The sequence below is a fragment of the Artibeus jamaicensis genome, unplaced genomic scaffold, assembly GCF_021234435.1.
Source record: "Artibeus jamaicensis isolate MK-2021 breed Jamaican fruit bat unplaced genomic scaffold, CSHL_Jam_final contig_432, whole genome shotgun sequence".
NCBI lineage: Eukaryota > Metazoa > Chordata > Mammalia > Chiroptera > Phyllostomidae > Artibeus > Artibeus jamaicensis.
This window is the reverse complement of record NW_026521828.1, coordinates 6,786,759-6,808,174: the sequence shown is the minus strand read 5'-3', so window position 1 is coordinate 6,808,174 and position 21,416 is coordinate 6,786,759. Positions and strand designations below refer to the sequence as shown.

The following is a 21,416-nucleotide window of genomic DNA, read 5'->3' as shown; positions in this document are numbered from 1 at the left end:
ACTCTAATGTGCAATTTTAATATATCTGAAAAGAGTGAGCACTTGACTGGTACTAATATCTAATTTTTTCGAGGCATTTATTTGTCAGGAGAGATTTCCTCTTCTTTTCATAATGTTTAAAACATCTCCCTGCTTGCCGTTTAAAACATGAGGGTAGAGATTAGATTCTTCCAAGATAATAGTCCTATCCTTGGAGTTAAAAAAATAAACCTCCTTGGGGAATTAAGGAGACGAATATTAGCACCCTAAACATCGAGAACCCGAGAGCCCCCGTACAGAGCTGGTGTTCGCTCTCAATCCGCACCCTGAGTCAGACTGTTTTCCATTCCATGGCCTCGGACCTCTTCTCTATTAAAGAAATAAAAGATGTTTACTCCTTAAAAACAGCAACTTTTCACTGATGTATTTCCTCTCACAATTAAAACCTGGTCTCTCCTGTCTTGCCATGGCCATCGGCTGATATCTATGTGAATGGAGGTCTGGAGAGAAAAAAAACGGGCGAGCCAGACTAAGTCTAGTTCGAACTTGCAGAAACACTGAGAAGGGCGGAGGACCCACGGGTTCCCAGGTGCAGTCCCAGTGTGACTGTCCTAAGTCTGCCTTTCGTTTTGGAGCCTTTATTAGAAAAATGCTGAGTGGGGTACAAACACAGAGGGAAGAGTCAGCTTTACTTCCTACGCCGCAGCCCAATCCATTAGCAAATAACGTGTGGGCTTCCTGTTGTCCCTGCGGTCACAGACTGGTATCACTGTCCGAATCTTTCAAGGCGCACTGTCTTCCCAGATTCAAGGTACACAGTTCACTGTGATTACCAGATTCCACGCCCCCCACACAGTGTGGTCCTACTTTCTTGTCCGACCTTTCACCCTACACCTACCAAGAACTGCTCTCTGTTCTGGCCTCGCTAGCTCTCCAGCCTAGACATAAAATGCAGGGCTCCTTCCTCTCTCCACACACCCGCTCCTTCTGCCTTGCCTTCCCTTGGAATGCTGACTCCCATCTCGACAATGCCTGCCCGCCCCTAAAGGTGGTGGTGGTGGTGGTACAGTAACGAAAATGGTAACTACGGTCTATTGAAAGTGGGACATCAACTTACTCAGTCTTCACAGAGAGCCTCTTACAGTAACATCCGTATCACCATGTGGCAGACGAGGAAACTGAGGCTCAGAGGAGCCAGCCGGCTTCCCCTGGGCTCACACAACTGACGAGTGGCTGAGCAGGGACTCAGCCTCAGGCCTGTGCGACATCGGAGCGGGAGCTGCTGAGAAGGATGCTATCCTGTCAGAATCGCTTCTGCCTTCCCTGGTACCCCAGCTCCTAATCTCGCTCAGCCTCTGACAAGGATGCTGACCGTACCACCCAGCACAGCAGAGCAGAGCAGTCTGTGCTGTGGGTGCCTTTGCTCTGATGCTATGCTTGTCAGTGCTCACTCTCCTCACTGGGCTATAGCTTCAAGGCCAGGGAGGTGTCTTAATCCCCTTGTCTAAGCCCCCAGCACAAGGTTTCCCGAATCAAGGGCCCTGAGAAATTCTTGTTGAAGAGCTTATTCTAAGATAGTTACCGAGTTTTAGAAATGCATGCTTAATTTACATGACGAAATGACAAAGTCACATATTTAGCCTGGTTTATAAAAGCGGAAGACTTAAATTTGGCGCTCCATTTGGCTCTAGATTCCCAATCCAATATGTAAATTCCCAAAGGTTAACTCTTGATCACGGTGGGGACTTTGATGCCCTCCCCCCTTTTATGAATTCACTCTTTCACTCCTGCTGGTTTGTGCTTACATTTTAATTTTGTGATTACTATAATGAATCATGTTGGGCATAGACGTTATGTCAAGTTATAGGCTCCTAGCAACAGGAGGTTGGTCTTGGTGAACATTAGCCTTTTATTAACTGTACTCTTAGGCCCTGAGAAATAAGCAGGTATCTGCACGCTCCTGGGAGCCAGGCATAGCGTGTCTGATGTGCAGACATGGTTAAGTCATCTCTCCTTCTGCTTCATGACAGTGAAACCTCTGAGAACTATTTACCTTCCACGGATGTCTTCTCTTCAGTGCCTGACCTCAAGTGTGTGGCTAATAAGCTCATATCCACTCCCCAGGCTTCCAGGAGGAAGGGGGGGATTGTCTAATTGTCTGATACTGAGGCCATGCAAAGACCCAGTTCACTAGTCTGTGCAATTCAAACCCAGGTGCGCAGGGGAGATGGCCGCCACTTCCTCTCATCCAGAGCTCCTGTGGGCCAACTCGCAAAGCCAGATGGAGGCCCGTCACCGACGCAACGTCAGTTGTGAGTTTCAGAATCCTATTTTGAGACTCTGGGAGCTCCCTCCTAAAGTTAGGGTCCGGGGATGCTTCAGAAACTCAACAGAACAATCTGTGCTTGGCATTCTGCCCCCCTCGAGTGGGAAATAACATTTTGCAGAATACAGAAGAACACAGAAGCTAAAACTACAGTCATCAAAGTCAAGTTGACTTGGGTGACTACTGAGAAAGAAGAACAATACTCATCTGTCATGGCACATTTTTCTGACACCCATTTATCACCAATCTGCTTTGCCTTATCAGGAGAGTCACAATGCAGTGGACAAAGATATCAGGGACATAAAACAAAGTTGCAAAATCACTCCCGATTTAAAGACGATAAGCAGCTACTAATGAAAGGGATGGAATCAGCATTGATTTCATTCCCCTCCTCACCTCAAAGCTTACTATAGGCTCCAAAATTTTGAACAGTACATTGAGGTCACTCATCCCCAGGGTCTAGCTCCTTCCCTGGTTGCTTCTGAACGTCCGGGTGACACTCCAGATTGGACATCCCAAAAGCCGGAACATTCATCAGAATTGCCCACTCCCCGCGGAGCTGCCTGCGCAAAGCCGTAACTACGACTTGTTCTGAGACGCATTTCTGTGGAGGGTGGTTTTACATCCCAACTTCCTTTGTGTTTATTCAGCCAAATGGAAAATTCCACCACGGTAGGACTTTGCATTCTAAAAAATCACATAATGAGGGCAGTGAGGGACAGAGGAAAACAAACCAAAATAATACTTGAGCCCTGTTTAGTTCCCAATCCTCTGAGACATTCCTCAAATGTTTCATTTTTCTGGTAATATGAACTCAAAATAGAGCTCGCCACGGAGACCATTAGGAACCTTCCGTGTCACGCTGTAAACGCTCTTTCCTCAGAAGCGCCGTGACTGAGAAGAGTCACTTACACTTAGTGTGGATATAATTAAACATGTTTCTGTCGAAAGGGGCCTTCTCATTACGGCTAAAGACCACTTTAGAGGGAATCGAAATGGACAGGGGGGGCCTCGATGGGGGGTGGGTAGCAAGCGGTTGTTCCTAGGGAGGCATGAAGTGGCAAATGTGTGACAATTATATTTTACAGCCCCATATTCTGAAGACTTCTGAGTGTTTTATTACGTAAGAAGCGTTCGTCGAAATGTACCAAGTATGCTGGAGCCCGCTCATGGCCCAGAGTCTTTAAAGAAATAGAAAATTCGAACCGCAATCAAAACCTGCAGAAAGCAAAGGAATTAACCACTTGGAAGGGGCCTCCTGGCATTCATACAAGAGGCTTCGAAAGCATGTCGTCCAAAGCAAACGCAGCCGCTACTTCTCAGCCCCCTGGGATTTTAAGGTTGTTTTCTGGTTCCGGTTAGATGACAGCCCCCCACGCCTCAAACATATTACAATGTATCACCGGGCTGGAGGCCCCTCAGAAAGCTTTGCCTTTGTTACAGCCGTGGTACTGAAGACCCCCAAACCCCATGAAATTAAAGTAGGTTGTAAGCTAACGCAGCAATAGCCACGTAAGACATGCTAACTTACATGATTGACTTCTACAGTGGAAAGAAAAAGGCTGTTTTCAAGCAGCTGTTATTGCCTCCATGGAAAAAAAAAAATCAATGAAAGTGAAATGAACAAGAGATTTTGTCTGAGTTGCAGTTAATACCACTGAAGAGCTATGGATATTAAAAGGTCAACAAATAAATTAGCCGGAGTGTTATGAAATGAATGATTCGGCTTATAATTTTATTGAGTGAAAATTGTTCGCTGCCTATTAGACCAGGTAATTTTTATCTGGTGCCTCAATTACTGTTCCGTAAGCAATAATACAGTTGTAAGAGCTGTTGGTTCGATCGCGTGACCTCTGAGAAGCTGCTAGGACAGCTGACTTTACTGTGATGAATAACAGCTCGGCCTCTGCCAGGGGCCACACCTCCCTCTCCTGCAAGGGGATCTCATAAAAGAAACATTACGGCTTGATGCATTTTACCAAAATGTTCGACTTTTCACGTGTCAGCAGTTAAGTATACGCTGTGAAACCAGGTATTCCTGGGAAGAGTTATGACAATGGCTGCCCCCCTCCTTGGTCTCCTGGCATCCAGCTCGAAACGGTGTCATGGTAATTGGTGAATGGGGGCCTGCGGCGCTTCCCGCCACAGATACAGTGAAAAATGGCATCTGCACCCTTGTGAGCACGACCTGCTCGGAGGTACAGAGCTGAACCTGGTAACCTCTGGCTGGCGCTTCTGATTCCAATTCATTGTACTGGTTTCAGACCAACGCTCTGGGTTAGGTCCTGCTGAGTGGCCTTGGAAATCGGCTTTCTGATCAGGATAAAAGTCTCTGCTTAAAGCGAAGGCTGCGGACAGAGGTACCTCTTTCAGGGCTAGGCTGTAAAGTGAACAACGCATGAAATAAAAACGGCCTAGAGTCAACATTACCCTTGAAAACCTTTTAAGTCGCCAAGGCCTGGGCTCTTAGAAACACAAAAGCCAAATATTAACTACTTCTGTTTCTCTTTGTCTCTTGGCTGCGCCTTCCCTCTCTTTGGGCGGGAGGAGAATCTGGTTTGAAAGTAAAAGGACCACTGAGTAAACGAAGAGATTTATTGTCATGTGTATGTCTGCGTATGTCTGTGTATGTGCATTCAGCCTGTGTATACAAATGTATGTGTATATTTACGGTTTTAGACAAGTACATATATTTAAACTTGAGTCAATGATCAGCGCATGCCAGAACTACGCCGCCCTTTAAACCTGTCTCAGGGAAGCAAAAATATAGTTGTGTTTTGCTTCTAAAATTGTTGGACGTCATCAGTTACTATATGGACCTCCAGACAAATGAATCTGTAAAGGATGATTCCGAGGCGTTTACAGATTGTCCTGATGTAACTGCAGTTCAAGCCCACTGCTCCAAGACCACCGGGGCTCGGTCCTTATGACCCTGATGCTTCACTGAAGCACAGTCAAGGCTGAGAAGAGTCTGAGAATCTGAACACTTCCTAGCATCTCTGTGTCCAAGGGCTTCGGTCTGTAGGCGGACATTGGATGGCTGGGAGGTAGAAATGAGGTAGTCTTTTGCTCCTCCTGTGACTTCTTGAACTAATGAATAATCAAATTCAATGCTCTTTCATGGGGGGGGGTGATAGGAAGTAGGTTGAACTAACAGTCCCCCTGATTAAAATCTCAGTGCTAAAAAAACTTGAAAGAGGTTCCCAAATGAAGCTATTGGAGTAAACTGTTATTACCAGTCCCTACTACCATGAGCCTATAGCTAAAGAGAAAGGAATTATTTCCAAGGTTCGTATGTGTGCATTTTAAATTCTTGCTGCCACTGTGACTTGGTTCAGCTATTTGTAAGGTAACCTATCGATCAGTTCCCTGTTCCCCCCACCCCCCAGCCAAGTTGAGGGATTTTTTTTAAAAGACCGGTTTGCAAAATTGCCTTTTTTTTCTTAAATTCCCTTTTCTTAATTCTAGGAGGCAGTGCTCAAGGATACGGGCTCTGGGGTCCAACAGAGTTGGCTCCGACCCAGGCTCTGCCACTTATTAGCGTGGCAGTGGCAGTGGCGTGTCTGTTTTCCCACCTGCGAAGCGGGGTTGACACCAGCTGACACCCAGTGCTTGTGGAGCAGCAGCCTGCAGTGACGCTGATGACCCGCACTTACGTTCCAGAGAACTCGGACAAATTTCCCGCATTCTATTTTTTTTTAAAGATTTTATTTAGCTATTGCTAGAGAGAACGGAAGGGAGGGAGAAAACAAGGGAGAGAAACATCCATGTGTGGTTGCCCCTCACATGCCCTCCACTGGGGACCTGGCCCACAACCCAGGCATGTGCCCTGACTGGGAACCAAACCAGCAACCCTTTGCTTTGCAATCCGGCATTCAATCCACTGAGCCGCACCAGCCAGGGCACTTCATGCATTCCTAAAGTCAAGGTGTATTGTGTGCCTTGGGTGCTGTGCACAATCCTGTTGGCAAAACTGTGAAAGATCCTGGATGGACAAATGCTGAAGAAGTCTGGTGAGGGAGAAAACCTTTGTCTACCAGCTGCGTCAGCTTGAGTAGCTTACTTGTCCTTTCTGAGCCTCAGTTCCCTCACCTCCAAAATGGGCAGGATACAATAATGACAAGCAGAATAACTTACTGCCAAATGAGTTAGTTGGAAGGTAAAAAGAAATATTCAAAAAAGCGGAATTATAACTCTTGTAAGGGTACTGGGCTTTTTAACGGAAGCTACAATCCCCCTTCTCAGAAAAACAATACACACCTGTGTGTATGTGTATTCTCAACACACACACACTGCTATGTAAAATGTCAGGGGTACATGGATCTTGGCTAAACTCCTGCGGTGAAAGAAGCAATTGGGAACCCCAAGCCCCTAAACTTTGTCTATTATGAAAATGCTGTAGTGGAATTTGCCTGTCAGTTTGCTGGCAGATCAGGAGGAGAGATGTGGGAGATGTACTGCGTTCTATAGCCTGTGTCTTGATGAGAAGGCAGAGACCAAGGTTTTAAGACTCAAACTCAAGCACGCTTTGTCTAACAGTCTATCCAATAAATGGTGCTGGGAAAACTGGGCAGAGATGGGCAAAAAAAAGAGAAAGAAATTAGACCACCTTCTTACACCACATACAAGAATAAACTCAAAATGGATTAAAGACTTAAATATAAGACTTGAAATCATAAAACTCCTAGAAGAAAACATAGGTAGTAAAATCTCTGACATTTCTCTTAGTAGTATTTTTTTTTCTGATATATGTCCTTGGGGAAGGGAAAGAAAGGATAAACAAATGAAACTACATCGAACTAAAAAGTTTTGTTGCACAGCAAAGGAAATCATCTCCAAAGCAAAAATACAACCTACTGAGTGGAAAAAGATACTTGCCAATGATACATCCCATAAGGGGTTAAAATTCAAAATTTATAGCGAATTTATACAACTCAATCTCAAATAAACAAATAATCTGATTAAAAAATGGGCAGAGGACTTGAACAGACACTTTTCCAAAGAAGACATACAGATGGCCAGTAGGACATGCGGAAAGATGCTCAGTGTCACTAATCATCAGAGAGATGCAAATTAAAACCACAAGGAGACATCACTCCCACCTGTCAGAATGGCCATCATTAATAAATCATCGCATGACAAGTGTTGGTAAGGATTTGGAGAAAAGGGAACCCTCATGCACTGTTTGTTGGCGGGGCTGCAGGTTGGTACAGCCACCGTAGAAAACAGTATGGAGCCTCCTCATAAAATTAAAAATAGAACTGGCTCATGACTTAGCAATTCTACTTCTGGGTATATATCCAAAGACAGCCAAAACACGAATTCGGAAAAATACATGCATCTTCCTATGTTCCTTGTAGCATGATTTACTATACCCAAGACATGAAAGCAACCCAAGTGCCCATGAAGAGAGATGTAGATTTAAAAACAGGTATGCACATACACAGTGCAAGGGCACGTGACCGTTAAAAAGAATTTCTAACAACACGGATGGACCTACAGGGTACTGCCCTAAGTGAAATAAATCCGACCCAGAAAGACAAATACCATGTGATTTCACTTCTATTTGGAATCTAAAGAACAAAATAAACAAAACAGAAACACACTGATAGATGCAGAGCAGAAACTGATGGGGCTGCCAGAGGAAGAGGGGTTGAGGGACTGCGTGAAAAAGGCAGCAGGACTGAGAAGTACAAACTGGTGATTATGAAACAGTCGCTGGGATGTAATAATGCACCGCACAGAGAATACAGTCAGTGATACTGAGAAGTCTGTAGCTGGTGCCAGGCAGGCACTTGAACTATCGGGGGGATCACCTTGTAAAGTAGTTGACTGTCTAACCACTGTGCTGTATACCTGAACCTAATTTAAAATAATACTGAATGTAAGCTGTAGTAGAAAAAAAATTTAATTGTTTACATTTAAAAGTATGCTTTGTCTAAGAGTTTACTATATTATATAATATGTTTTTGGGTCTGTATTTTTTTATTTGAGTCACTTTGGTTCCTGGATATCACGGTAACAGTTTCTTCAAATTAAAAAAATAAATCAGCGAGTAAGAGGAGAGAGTGGTGGGTGTCACAGTGTGGAAGATAAAGACACCGGGTTTTCCTTTATGCTTTTCTGAAACCCTTAGTCATCCCCTTCTCTCCTAACAGGCAATGTGGTTAAGCACAGATTTCTTATTTGTATTTGCACTGATGCAACCGCAGGTTTTGAATTACTGATAGTCTTTGCATAAAGACTAAAACAATAAAAGCATAATTAGAATACACTGTATACAGCGAACCCCAGTTTCATTTCACCCCGGCTCTGTATTTATGATAAATCGCTAACCACGAACGCTCTTCGGGGAGGGCCGCGTGGGGTCCCGTCTTTCCGTTGAGCAAACACAGTGCCTGTGACTAGAGTCTACATTTCAATTCCGCAAGTGTACAGTTGAACGGAGTAATATTTGGCACAATGCAGTGCACAACCGCGCCACTAAATGGCTGATTTACTAAATTATTATTAGATGAGCCCGTGCTGTTCCAAATGAAAGTGCAGTCACTGTCTTCCTCCATGGTGTGTTCAAATTGTTCTGTGTTTAAATATTCAGCATGAGGCTAATGTGAACTGATGAACTGAGACTATAAACATTCACTTTCAATACAGATAGAGCAACAGAGATGCAACATATCATGTGGCCTGCAGAGGTGAAAATGATTTACATTTAAGGATGTGCCTGCCTACTTCCATTACTTTAAGGTACTCTCAATTAGCATGGGGCTGCCGATGACTAATTCCCGTGAACAGGAGGAGCAGGATGGTGGAGGCTGAGATTTTTTTCACGCGCCAATGAAGGAGAGGCTTCCACGGGGATTTGCTGCCTGTGCGGTTCAGACCTTGAGTTTTATTCCGTCTGCACCACACTGGCGGAGTACCGTGTCTGCCGGGAGAGCTATGGTTTTGACATTTGGTGTTTTTGTAGACCCACCCAAAGGGTCTACGGTCCATCCTCACTGCCATCCACCCCTGTGCAATCCACCTGCCTGGACAATCCGGATCTTACTCCGCCTACTCCGGCCCCGCCCCCAGCGCCTCCCCACTTCTTTACTGACACCTGCTGGAATGAAGAAGAGCCCTTTGCTCCTTGGACAAATACCACTCCTCCCCTGTCCTCCCCTTTGAGGGTAGTTATAGGCAAGCACTTAAAATACTGTGATCACTTACAGTAGATTAGAATTTTTTATTGGTGCCGTGTTGCCATAACAACCCGAAGACAGCAGATGACTTAAGCTAAGCTTGCAAAGCAAAAGGCTGCTCATCTGGCAGTTGAAATGAATACAGTTCATTTCACAAGTTTCCCATATGGACTCTTAGTGTATGGTAATGAGGAGACCATATGGTGAGAGAAAATGCATTGAGAACAATTGGGCTCCACTGGCTGAGTGGGAAGTCGGGAGAGGAGGCCCGGGTGAGAGATCCATTCCTGTGGGTGTGCTCTCGGTTCAAGGTTTGGTTGAGGTTTCCTTCGGGTTTTGTTTGGGATGGTTGTTTTCCACGGTAGGGGGTGGGGAGGGGGGCGGGTTCGCATTTCTTAATCCTTTCCTTAATATTTCGGCTGTGCGAAATGACAAACATCTTGCAAATTTTGCAATATCATTCATCACAAACTGTCAGCAGTGTTTGCAAATCTGACTTGCAAGATCTTTTAAATGTGTTGTGCTTAAAAGGCAACAGTACTAAGTTTTTAGACAAAGTGCAGGAAAATTTAAGCACTTCTGACAAGCAGAAACATTAACGGTAATCATTTTAAAAACACTCGCATCTTTTTCCTGCATGTTTAGCCGTAAATAATGCTAGAATGTATAAAAGCTTTAAAGTAAAAATATAATAAATACTTTTTATTACGTTTCATAAGGGATGAAAAAGTGCCATGAGCCAGGTACAGGCATCATCTATACGTGTGGACATATAGAGATAAAGAACACCCACTGCTCACTACTAACCAGACCGGAGACCTGGGAGGGCAGCTCATAAGAGATGGATATGAATGCATTAGTTGGACATGGCGAGCTAAATGAGAAGGTCAGGCAGGGCTGGGAGGGCTGAAAAATCACACCACCAATGAGCATAATTACTCTTTTTTAAGTCTATTAAGTGCTGTTGTTCCATCAAGGCTCAGGGGTATAGGACATGGAGAACAAGATAAAGTAATGTGTATTTATTACTCCCACCGGATCAATTTACCAGATATTTTCAGCTCCATAAAGCAAAATACACAAATGCCGCCTTTGTTGCTTTCCTCAAACTGCTTTATTTTCTCCAAAAGAGGGACTGGCTCTTGGAGAAAAAACACGTCAACCCCCCTCTGTGGGGAAGTGCACGGATGCTGGAGAGTCTGAGTAGGATGGGGGTGAGGTGTAGGTGTAGGTGAGGGGCAGGAGAGAGGCGCTCACCCCCGGGGGCAGACAGACGTGGGTCTGCAGATTCCAGGGGCAAGTGCGAGCTCTGTGCTGTGGGAACAATGGGCCTGGAGACCTGGGTTTGAACCTGTTTGCTACGTGCTGGCTGAGAAGCTGTAGCCAGTCACAGGCCCTCTGGGAACTCTGGCTCTCATGCAATGGGGGGCACCCACCCTGCAGGCATTTGCAGCCCCCACTGACTGATAGCTTTCTAAATGCCAGAGAGATCTCTTTGTGTAAACTACACATGAATTCCAATAGCACCGGGCAGCTGCTTTTAGGAAAGAGAAAAACCTCGGCTGGGAAGACTGAGTCAGGCACACTGAGTAGTGGGCCTGTTTTTCAAAATCCACATCTGTCTGATCTGACAGCCCTTTCTCCTGGCCTCGATGCCTGTCAGAAACCTTGAGGAAGCCATGCTGGGCACACAGTAGGCATCAGTGAAGCGGTGCCAGCTCCCTGAGACCCACTGCTAACACAGGGTCTCCTGTTACCCACCGCCCTTGCGCTACTGCTCACTCAGGAAGACAACCAGCAAACTGAAAGGGGACGGAGACGCCTCTGGCCTTCAACACAGAGAGCTCTTTGCTCAGTGCTTCTGGATTGCATTATGCATTTCGTCACCTCTGAGCTTCCGACTGACCACAGTCCCCCTCCCCCTCCCCTCAACATTATGAGAAAAGTCAACCTTCACCCCAAAGTTGGGCACCCATTCCTCTCTCTCTTGCCAGGATCGAGAGAGAGAAAGGCAGGCGAGTCTGTGTGCAACAGAACAGAATGTTGTGATTTGAAAACCTTAGCCTGCCCTTCCCCATGTGCACAAGGAAAAGGAAACCAAACACCATCTGGGGTTAGCATAATTACAGCATTTTAAATTTGTGTGTACAGCAACTATCACTAATGGTGACTTTCGGGGACAAAATAATTCAGAGAGAAGGATTCGGCCTGCTCCCGTCCTCTCATTGGGGAACAGGAGTGAGGTCCGCTCTCCTGGCTCCTCTCACGAGAGGGGCTCCCATAAAACAAAGCCTGTGTAAGTTCTTTGAAAAAGCACAAGCCCCTATACAAAGGCATATTATTATGGAAAGCTGTGTGCTCGGTCTTTGGAGCAGTTTCATTTGACAGAATATGTGGGTGGCTGTATGAATCTAGCTTTGTCTATTCACAAACACATGGGTTTAATAAAGTGCAGTTTGTTTTTTAAGGTGTGTGGTCCGCGGCTCAGTGAAACGCTCCTGTTTGACAAACACTGACCATGATCCTAAGGAAGGCGGAGCCCCTTTTTCTCCCCCTAACAATGGACAGCAAGAGGATAAGCCTCAGTCCACAGGAATAGCTCGTGCTGGCTCCATCCGCCACTTCCTGACCCTGCTCTTGAACTCTCACTCCACCTTCACGCTCAGAGCCAAGAGGCCGGCCGCTGGGATCTGAGTCACACACAGGGCTTCCTGGGGTGGGCTCCAGCCAAGTCCTTGCACGGTCAAGTGGTGGGCGCAAGCTGTAGAGTGTTTCCTTAACACACAAACCCATCGTGGCCTTGATTACCCGTCCCAAACCCAGGACAAGGGGCTGGGAACTTCACCATCAGACCACTGGGGAAGAAGTGACACGTGCCTGGGCTGTTTGTTCAACGTTTCTAAACGTGATGTGCAACCGTAAAAATGGTTTTAAAAGTAAGCGCACGAAACTCAAGCCTACATTCCTACTTGTCTCCTTTCTTCATAGGTAAGAAAAGTACTGCCTGGCTTCTTCAGACCTCATCCAGGTGAAACCAAATTTGTTTCCTACTTTCCAATAATCATCCATAGTGTGGCAGTTGTAGTGGACACTGTGCTGAGGCACTCTTAGGTGACCCCCATGAAGCTGGCATGATTATGTCCCTATTTCATAGATGAAGAAACCAAGGCACGGACGATAAATCATGCACTCAACTGGTCGCCAGGATGAGAATTTCCTGCTCTGCTGAGATGGGAGGGAAGAGGCCTCAGAAGCCGAGGTTTTGCTCTAACACATGAGCACACAATCACAGCGACCTTCTGTAGGTAACTGGCAACCCCCCAAAGTGGGAAATATTACCATCGCCATTTGACAGAGAAGGGAATTGAGGTACAAGAGAGCTAAAGAATTTTGCCTTTAAAAAAAAAAAAAGAATTCTGACCCGGATTGCATAGCGTGTCGCCGCCCTCATTTTGAGGTCCGCCCCACCCGATCTGCCAACCGCAGTCCCTGCGACAGACTCCAGAGACAGCAAACGTCAGAAGGAAAGTGAAGACGCCCCAAATGGAAACAACAGGGAGGATCTGGCCCTGCACCCGCGCTTTCTTCCCACCGCTGAGACACGTAAGGCGCTGCCCTTGGGGGGGGGAGGGCACACACTATTTATGTCACTGTGCTATAAAATTGCCGATAAAATGGCCAGGGACTGCCCCAGAGGAAAGGCATGGGAGTTAGGTTTCGTCTAGACAGAGAACCCGAAGGTAACAATCCTTCCGCTGCCCATCTTTGCTATGGGAGCAGACTGCCATTCACTCTTATCATTCGATTATTTCACTACTGGCCAAGAATCAATCAAGGTGAAAGGGGGTGAGGGGTAAAGATGGAGGCCCCTGCCCAAGACAGAGATATGAGCAGACTGACTGATGCATCATCCGACTTCTTCCTCAGGTGACATGCGTTCAAGAAGAATGAACAGCACTGGCCGGTGAACAGCACTCAGCGGAAGTGAGGCTGCTCTGAGAAGCCAAGGGCGGAGACCAAGGCTGCGGTTCTTTCCCTGGGGTCCAGGTAGAGGGTGGACGCAGATGCTCGTCACGGCCCTTCCTGTCTTTGGGCAGCAGCGCCCCCCCCCCCATCCCCAGCCCCTCTGCTGCCTCCTGTACCAGGCCTGTTCGGACAGGTGGCTCCGCCTCCCAGGGCAGCAGGCACAGAAGTAGAATTTGATGATGAACTGGTCTCCCAAAGAGGCCAGCTGAGCCAGGAAGGAGGCCAACTTCATTTTCACAAGTGCTTTAGGAGGAGAAAACAGACCCATCTCTAGACTTACTTTACTCTCATCCACTCATTCGATTTCTAATAGCTTCCGTGTATGTTGTGAATGAAATTTCAGTTTGCTGTCAGGAAACAGTGAACAGTAGCCCCACTAACTGTAGTCCAGACTCCCTTAGCATTGCACCGTCCTCACAGAGCTTGGGTTAAAGGTACCCACTACTCCTGTCATATGTGGCGCTGGATCTGGTGGTCCCTCCCCTGCAGGGCCCGAGCTCCTTAGGAACAGAGATGTGGATGGCCCCAACATGGGCAACAGGTGCAGGACAGAAGTCAGGCAAATGAGAATTCCCTCCTTTCCCCATTAGCAATTAATTCATTAATGACGCACTTGCTGTATGGCATGTGTTGAATTTTTGCTTCAGTTCTCGCCTTGTCCCCCAGTTAGGTGGGATGACTAGAGGGCAGACGTCCTGTCTTATTTCTCCAGATGCCAGATCTACCAACATGGTCCCTTTTGTTCTCCCCTGACCAGGGATGAGGATTAATTTTTGTGTAGGCAGAAAAGCAGTGTTCTTTCTCCTCTTGAGAACTGGGATGATGCAGTGATTAATAATCTGGATTTTGGAGTCAGACTGTATAGGTATGAATCTCAGTTTAACCGTTTACATACTACCTGACCTCAGGCAAATGATTTAACCTCTCTTTATTTCCATCTCTAAAACAGAGGTGGTACTAGCACCAGCCTAAGAGGGTTTTTTGAGAGGTGGAAATGATATCACGTGTGTAAAAATAAGTACAATATTACCTGGCACGGTGTAAGTATTTGCTACTTTATCACTTACCTTAGAGTACCAAGCACACAAAGAACAAAAATACTGAGTTGCTCATCTATGAAACTCATTTTTATCAGTGGCAGAGCTCCCTGCCAATCACCCAAGCCCGAGTTTCCAGAGACCGCAACCCAGAGAAGAGGTGCCCTCACCTTTGGCAAACGCTCAGGGTCTCCAGGGTGCCGGGGAATGACCTTCTGTAACCTCTGGAAACCATAGTCAATGGTGGGCTCGTTGAGCGCTGCAATGGAGAAGCCATAGAGTTAGAGCAGTTTCAGGAAACAGAATGTGATTTGCAACACTGATGGTGTGGACGTAACAGGGAAGTCGAAAGCTTGATCGATAACCTTTGAATTAGATCGTGAAATAACCAGACGAACGTTTCTTTTGCTGAACATCTCCACCACCTTTCTTCTGCTACTGCTCATGGCAGAGAGCGACTTGCTCAAAAGACCACAGAGTAGCAGGTCTTGAACTCTGCTCTTCTGGCCCAATTTTACACTCCTGACATTACTGAAAATAGAAAGTAAAGTGGTGTCTAATAGAGGTTTTAGGGTTCCCTTTAGTCAAACGCGGAGGTCAAAATGCTCTAGTGCTTGTCAGAGAGGATCTACAGATTATAAAAAGCAGGAGAGTTGGAAATACTTGCTTCGTTGCCAAATCTCTTGTGGACCTCCGCTGATACAATGATATCTCAGTGCCTTCTGTGGCTATTAAGCCTGCAAAGAGTGTGGCGAAAGGCAAAGAGCGGGGCACTGAAAATGACCTTGATACAATACCCTCACATCTAAAATGAAAGACCAGTTCATCAACATCAGTGTTATTCCAGGGAAAAGACCGGCCTCCATGGAGCACTGGCTAAGAGCAGTGGGGCCTGCAAGAATTCTGAAAAAGAGGAACAAGCAAACCTGGAATAATATTTGGAGACAATGGGCCTTGTTCTACTTCTATTGGCTACACCCTCCTCAAAGTCTCCTCAAAGCAAACACAAGACCAAGTGGACTTTGGTCTGTCATTCTCAAATTTCCTCCCCAGGGCGTAAAATATCTCCATCCTTCTCCCCCCCCATAAGGCAACAATGGCAGCTCCGTCCCCCACCCATGCCCCTCGGATTTTCTAAGTCATGGGTGGTGGGTGGATGCGTTCTTTTCTTTTCCAACGTAACCAAAGTGTTACGTACTGAATAAAAAAGACAGTCTTTGTAGTTCTGAGATTTAGCTATACATTAAAAAACAAGTTGCCACATGCTTCACTTAAAATGACTTTCCATTAACCTAAATTTTAAAAGTAAGATGCATACTACTGCTAACTTTAAAAAACCATATTAAATTCAAATAGGTCCCCAGGCTAATGGAAGCAATTTGTATACCAACCCAAACTGACTGGCCCACTTTTCAAAATACAGGTATGATAATCTCGTGGTTTTAAAAGGACATTTAAATTGAAAGACTGTGAATTTAGTACATAATTATACCAATAGAACCCTTTAACTTGTCAACTTGTAAATCTAAAAGGCTATCAATCATTTCTAAAGAGGAAATAAACCTTAAAATTCCTTGATTGACAGTGCTTACTTTTTATGTAAGAAAAAAAAAAAAACGGGGTGGGGGAGAAGTCTGCACAAAGTGTCCAGAAATCCATTTACAAAAGTACATTGTTTTACATAGGTGAGTAAAAAGCCAATAATTACACCTCCAAAAGACACATAAATCAGAGTAAGTACTTTTTCCTCACTTGTATATTCTAAGTTAAAGTGAACTTGGGTAACTTTTTTTTAAAAAGGTTTCCCCCCAAATGCAATGCTTATTGAAGTTGTTAATAGAATAGCATTTTCATTTCAGATAATGTAATCATTTTTGCAAATATGAGATGTAGCCATGCTCCCCCCCCCCAAAAACAGCAAACTTTCAACCTGTCTCTTATGGTTATTAACTAAAATTACACACAGGTATACCAAATCTTTCTATCTATGCCAGTCTGTGCATTAAGGCACAATATTTATTATTCCTCTCATTTTATGATTACTTTCTAAACCCTTGAGAAGAATTCTCTTTTCAAATTAGTCTTGTAGAGGAAAAGCCATGGGAGTCTTTGTGCAAGGAATCTGTTCCTCATAAAATACAGGGAATCGAGTCAAGAAATGCAGGAGGGCAGCAGGAGTGAGCACCTGGGTTCATTATACATCACGTCCTTCCCCCACCCTTCACACAAATTGTCAACGAAGAAGTTTAGCCATAAAAATAGCTTTAGACAACTAAATGCATCATTTTAGTGTCTGAAGACATAATTTAGCATCTTGAAATTTGCAATTCCTGGCTTTATTTTTCAGTCTAAGCCACCAATAAAATTGGAATTGCTGACCCACCCCTTCAGTTGCCTGCATAATGAATTCATCCTACTGTGTCAAAGGACTGTGGTTGCTAATTGAATGACTGTCTGATGTATGGGAAGGGGGGCTGTGTTTCTTTGGCCATTTGACCGCCATGCAGCAGAATGACTGACACTTAATACATGCAATTAAAAGAACTGATTCAAATATCATATGGAACTAATAGCCCAAGAGCTGAGGAGAAGCCATTCTGCTGACACAAAGAATCATTGAATTAGATATATTAAACTCATTATTCAAAGAAAAATAAGCATCTACTCTGTGGAAGCATACTATGTTGGAGAAAATATTTTAGATAGTAAAGGAAAGGCTTTTATTTCCCAAGCCTGAATGGCTTGCTCTATGCCTCTATCTTTAAATATGTTCATCTGCCTTCAATTTAGGCACTGAATATCCCAATGCAACTGCCCAGTCTGTGCACAAAGATAACACTAGACATATTCAAGACAAAGCCCGTTGTCCTCAATCCAAAGGTGTCTGATGACTTTTCAGACTGTTGACTACAGAAAAAAAATTTAAACCAATTACTGAGTGGGAGCAAGCATCTGGTAAAGATTCTTTTAAAAAAACCCTGAACACAGATGAACTGTCTATGGAGTATGATACAGGCCTCAAAAGCAACGCCACAGGGAACCAAGCATTTACTGACAGAATACATGGCGAGGTTAAACAGCAGCTCACAGGAACAATATGGTCACTTCTTAAAAAAACAAACATACAGAGACCGAAGAAAATGTGTCTTTGTCAAAACCGTACTTATTTCTAAGCGAGGGCCCTAAAATGCTGTCTCTTCCTCCTCTTTGTGCTGTGCATTCTCTACATTTTCCACAACGAACATATATTTGCTTTTATAATCAAAGAAAAAGGTTAGGAGCAAGAGATTATCGTCAAGATGGAATTTGACCTGCTTGTATAAAGTAATGACATGAGAAACTATGCCTTAAAAGGGGTCTGTATACCCTTTAATAACCTTGCACAGGTTATTACAGACCATAAGAAAAATAAGTAGTATACTTTTGGCCAGTTGTATAAATATGTGACTATTCATAAACTCTCTGAAAATCAACAGAGAAGGTAACAGGGAGGAATCATAAAGAATGGTATATTTATTTCATCAGTGGGGGTAGTTGTACCTTAGGGACATACATCTACCCTGCAAGAATGTAATATAAAGTTAATCCTTCAACAAAGTGACCTCATTGTATTCAAGCACAGGGCTCAGGGGACACCAGTAGAAATGGGGCTAATCAATTTTTTCCCCCTAAAACTTGGGACAATTCCGAGAATCCAGTAGAGAAAGAAGAAAGCTTACTTGGGCATAATTAACCACAAATAAAGAAGCATGAGCATTTTAAGTTGAAAGAAGGAACAACGAATGAAGCTGTAAATTGTAAAAGGAAAGTGATGGCGAGAGCGGCGTCCGTGGCCCTGCTTCCCGACGGCAGGTCACACTCTCTGGTTAGGGTTCGAGGGGGTGTCACCCTAAACCAGTGAGGGCTGGTAACGGAATAAAGGAGGCTCAGAGGTTTAGAAAAATCCATAATCCCAAACAAGAAAAACCTCCATTTTTAAATGGCCAGAATAAAATGGGACCAATGTGGGCATGTTAAAAATTTCACAAGATAATAAATTCTCTGTTGATTCAATCATCATTTTTTAGTGCCTGCCATGTGTTCAGACGGCATTTGTGGGAATTAACCGCTTTGTGTCACAACACTGTAAGCCTTTAAAAATAAACTTTCTGAGAGATGTGTTTAATCCACCCCTGAAAGATACGTGAACCACTCGGACTGTGGAGTTGGAACACTCCGACAGTCGCAGTAGGCTGCCCTCTAGAGGTAGAATCCATTTTCTTGCCTCCCCGAGTGGTTGGACAGTGGGTCACACTACACTCAATGGAGGCACATGTATTTAAAGAGTGACCAGGTTCTTAGTGAGTTATGGATGTTTGGATTCAGATGTCTTCCTTCCACTGACCGGCTCACACTTAGAGGTGGATACACAAGCTGAGAAGGACCTTACGGAGACAGGTGTTGGTACTACCACATGCCTGAAACTTTCCTAGAAATGCACAAAAAGGGGAGCAAGCTTTCAGGGCCAGCGCATCAGCTGAGATTTCAGAAGAGTCTTCTTGCTCACAGCGATGATAAGAGACTGGGGCTGAACATTAGATGGAAATACGGTCTACATGCCTGAGGATGGCATTTCAGCTTGTTCAAAGCCATTTGTTTTCAAAAAGTCAGAGTTAATTAAATGGTTAAAAAAAAACCAACCCACTTCATCTAGCCCTGTGTTGGGACTGCTTATAAACTCACAACTATCAACAACTGAATCTAAAATAAAAATAAAAACAAACACAAACTAAGCAAACAACTAGAATAGGACCAAAAATCACAGAAATGGAGAGCACAAGGAGGGTCAGTCACCTGCAGGGAGAATGGGGGAAAAGGAGCAGGGGATAAAAAGTATAAACAGTAAGTACAAAATAGGGGGAGGTTAAGAATAGTATGGGAAACGGAGAAGCCAAAGAACTTATATGTACAACCCAAGGACATGGATTGAGGGTGGGGAAAATGCTGGTGGGAGAGGAGGAGCTGGTGGGGAATAAAGGGGAGAAAAAAATGGGACGACTGTAATGGCATAATCAATAAAATATACTTTAAAAAAAGGCTGGGGGCTCCTTCCCAGTCTCACAATGTTAGACTCCCGCAAATGAGACCAGTCACTTTCCATACAGAACCAGTCCATGCCCAGCCTTTCTCTTCTGAGCTTCGGCTGAGGTTCTGGTCCAGATGGAGCAGTTCTGGTTGTACAGGACTATTTTTTTCTAGTGTCCAAGTTTTCAGGCAGCATGGCATGCTAAATGCATATAAAATGGTAGCGTAATATGACCAGATTTTATGCACTAACACTAATGACGAGATTACCAAATCCATTCAAAACGTGATAATGAGTAAATCCTATAACTAAATATATATGTGGGTTGTGGTCTTTTTTTATGCCTTTAGCCTTTTTATTTTTTTTAAATCCACTTCACAAACACATTAAATAAAGAAAATTCTCTTTTAGGGGATTTATTTGCAAATTAAAACCCCATTCTCAGTTACGAAAATTGATTTTTCTCTTTTCAGAGTTTTTTTTTTTTTAAATCACTGCTCTGTCCGTAACTTCTTGAGGACTTATTCCGGGCAATGACGGAACGAGAGGCTGGAGAGCGATGTTCCCGGCATCATGGGGAAGGCACTTGGGGTGCCGTTCCAACATCAGAGAGCAGCGTTCCCCTGCTTTTATAGCTCGGCGAGTTGCTGCACTGTTTTAACATAATTCTGGGGTTTTAATTTCCTTTTTTTAATGGTTGTGTGACATGATGTCATTTTGACTGGAAATAAAAAGAAACGCAGATATTATTGGGAAGGTCATATTTATATTCTACTGCCATTTAATGTCCAAACAAGTATCTGGACCCCATGCCAAATACTAAATAGAACCTCACGGCAGAGGCAGTGATGAAACCAGCACCTGGGTCTCCGACCCTCCCTGGTGACTCCTCTCTGTTCGAACTGAAGGGCTAACAGCAGAACATTTCCCTCCGAGGCAGACCCATTCTGGGCACCAGAGTCATTACACATGTGTTAGGCTGAGCCTGTTTGTTTCTCAATGGCCCATTTTTTCTCTCCGTCCCTAAATTGACAACCAGAGGTACACAATAAAACGGCAAGTTATCTTCATGAACCTATCTTTAAGATTGACTAAAATATATAAAGGGGCAACATCAACCAGAACCCTAAACAGGGGCCAGAAATCTGGTTCAGGAAGAAATCTGCTGCCTTCCCAGCCATTTGGAGATTTCATTACTTGCCTAGAGGTTTAACGCACGCACAGCATTCAGGGTTGTCTCTTCAGTGGACAGGATCCACTCCCCAAGAAACCTACACCCACGCCCTTGCAAGCGGAGCCCCTGTTTTCGGTGTGAAACGCTTTTCCAGCCTGGCACCTTGCCTCAGGAGCCAGCGAGATCCAAGAGAGCTTTGGGAAGAGGCTCACCGAACTGCAGAAAGCTGTAACTGAACCAGAAGGGTGTCAGGATGAAGCCAGCACGGGCAGAATTCACCAACACAGGAGCCAAAGGAAAGTTTCCAAACTGGCTTTGAACATGCTCTGACTTCTTATTTGTAGTCTTCAAACCTCTTGATGTGTGGCAACAGCTATGAGATTCAAAAATCAGGCGAAGGAAGTAATACCTCTCTCTACCGAAGGTACAGTTAGTTGGCTTGTGGGGCTGCGTGCTCTACAAAATGTGGAGCCAGAGCAGGCAAGGTAAAGACCAAAGAGAGAAAGGGAACTGGAAAGTGGAGGGAGCCCAAGAGGACGCTTGGAGAAAAGAGATGCTAGACCCTGAGGACTGTCACTTGGAAGGCAGAGAACTTGCGTGTGTTTGGAAATTAATAACTCTTCCA

The 21,416-nt window shown here is 44.7% G+C and overlaps 1 protein-coding gene across 8 annotated transcripts in view; it reads right to left on the bottom strand.

The window, feature by feature from the left end:
• Window positions 1-21,416, bottom strand: part of EBF1 (EBF transcription factor 1) — a 376,209-nt gene that overhangs the window by 19,924 nt on the left and 334,869 nt on the right. For all 8 annotated transcript variants that reach the window (XM_053665916.1, XM_053665917.1, XM_053665918.1 and 5 more), the window contains exon 11: window positions 14,723-14,811. In XM_053665916.1, the coding sequence (XP_053521891.1) occupies window positions 14,723-14,811 (89 nt within the window). The remainder of the gene's footprint in view (window positions 1-14,722; window positions 14,812-21,416) is intronic.